The sequence below is a fragment of the Echinops telfairi genome, unplaced genomic scaffold, assembly GCF_000313985.2.
Source record: "Echinops telfairi isolate 266 unplaced genomic scaffold, ASM31398v2 ScPeMD7_443;HRSCAF=831, whole genome shotgun sequence".
Classification (NCBI taxonomy): Eukaryota; Metazoa; Chordata; class Mammalia; order Afrosoricida; family Tenrecidae; genus Echinops; species Echinops telfairi.
The window spans coordinates 7421552-7423508 of NW_022104341.1; the positions used below are offsets into that span (position 1 = coordinate 7421552).

At 44.5% G+C, this 1957-nt stretch overlaps 1 protein-coding gene across 2 annotated transcripts in view; it reads right to left on the bottom strand.

Moving 5' to 3' along the window:
- GPSM2 (G protein signaling modulator 2) overlaps positions 1–1957 on the bottom strand; it is a 48467-nt gene continuing 46510 nt past the window's right edge. For both annotated transcript variants that reach the window (XM_004699218.2, XM_045292163.1), the window contains one exon: positions 1–787. In XM_004699218.2, the coding sequence (XP_004699275.1) occupies positions 545–787 (243 nt within the window). In that variant the 3' untranslated portion in view covers positions 1–544. The remainder of the gene's footprint in view (positions 788–1957) is intronic.

Consider the following 1957-nt stretch of genomic DNA (forward strand, 5'->3'; position numbering starts at 1 on the left):
TCAAGACATTCTAAAAGAAATTTATTAAGAATTGTTCTCATACTGGTTCTGATCTAAAATATATTGAATACACAGGTTTTCTTAGAAAAAGAATCTAGGTGTTTTCTTACATTGGTCAAGTACATCATTTTTATTACACAGTACAATTTTCTACTACATCCATGGTTAAGTGAAAAAAAAAGTTAAGATGAAGAAAGACCACAGTGAGAGGGTTAATTCTAGTTGAGGGTTCAATTCGTTTTCTAGTTCATAGAGCCCAGGGAAAAGAATCGTTTACCCAGGGACACAACCCCCAGCAGTAATCAGAAAGGTGAGGCAGCACCTGACATGGCTCCTCGCCTCGGAAGAAGCGCGTCAGAAATGTTGACCCCATCACCACCATCAAAGGTTAAAATATTTACAGCATTCTAAAAACGTCTCAAGCTGTTAACAGTGCTATACATTTCCCTTTCAAGGGAAAAAAAGTAAGATTCAATTCCCAGCAGTGTCTTGAAAGGAAGTATTATTAAGGTTGCCTTAAAAGAAGAATAAAAACCCATAGTTATTAGTGGCTTGATGATTTTTGTTCTGAAGTTTTAGATTGCAACGAAGTATTGCTTTGCAAAAGGTCCTTTAGCCCAAATTCAGCGCCTCTGTTTTGATCTGTTCTTTGTAAAAGTACTCTCTGTTCATCCATTCTTTTTGCCTGAGACCGTAAAATAAGGCTAAAGAAGTCTTCGTCTGGTACTGTTGACCCCTTCGTGACAGCAGGCGGCGGAGCACATCTCTGATCATCCAACCTGGAGCCCTGGAGACGGAGGAGAGGGAGGTGAGCACACACAACTGCAGGGATGGAAGCAAGCACCCAGGTACACTGAGTCTCCAGAACAACAGGCAGCAGTGAGCATCTTTGTGTGTGTGCCACTTCTAGAAATCTGTAGAGACCCGAAACCTCGTAAAAATGTGTAACAAGTACTCAAAGTAGAGCCATCGTTTCATGCGTATTAAGTGGCCCCCACATAACTCAGGACTCTGAAACCAGCAGACCCTGACCTTCAGGGGAGTCCATTCCAGTCTGCCTGCTACCCCTGTTGGCCAGTGCTGACGGCTGCTGGCCGAGGCTGCTGTGTGCTAAGAAGCAGGCATCTTTAGTGAACGGTTTCCACGCAGGTTCTGTAAGCAGTAAAGCAGGGGTCTGTTTGGGGTGTGACTACCCCTCTCCAACTGGTAACTGCCAGTTCCTAGACTAATCTTCCTACAGAAGGTTCCCTATAGTGCAGTCTGGTGGTTGACCTAAAATAGTGGTTCTCAACCTTCCTAATGCTGCAACCCTTTCGTACAGTTCATGTTGTGGTGAGCCCCCAAACATAAAATTATTTTTGCTGCTACTTCAGAACTGTAATTTTGCTACTGTTATGAATCAGGTGCTCCCTGTGAAAGGGTTGTTTGACCCCAAAGGGGTCGCGACCCACAGGTTGAGAACTGCTGGCCTAGCTAGTATGTTCTCTCATATTTTGGAAAGAAAAGTTGAAAAGCCAAGATCTGGAACTTTCTAATCCCAATTAGACCAGAGAGGGAGGCAGGAAGTGGTCAGCAGTCTGCCAGCAAAAGGAGTATAGATAAAAGCACCCCATAATGGGGGAAATGGGGAAAGTTGACACCCTCAAAGGTTCCAATGCTCAATCCCAAATCAGAAGACTGACAAAGAACAAACCGTGGACAAAGGACGGGAAGGCCCATTAAAGGTGGACAAATAAACGATGGAGCAGTAGGGCCGTCAACACTAATAGCTGAAGACAGTAACGAGAATGCAGCCTCCATTGAAGGTAATCAAGCGGCCATCAAGCTCAGAAGCAACAAAGCCCACATGGAAGAAGCACACCAGCCTATGCAACCATGAGGTGTTGAAGGGATCAGGTGTAAGGCATCATCAGAACAAAAAATCTTACCATAGTGAATGATGGGGGGAGTGCGGAGT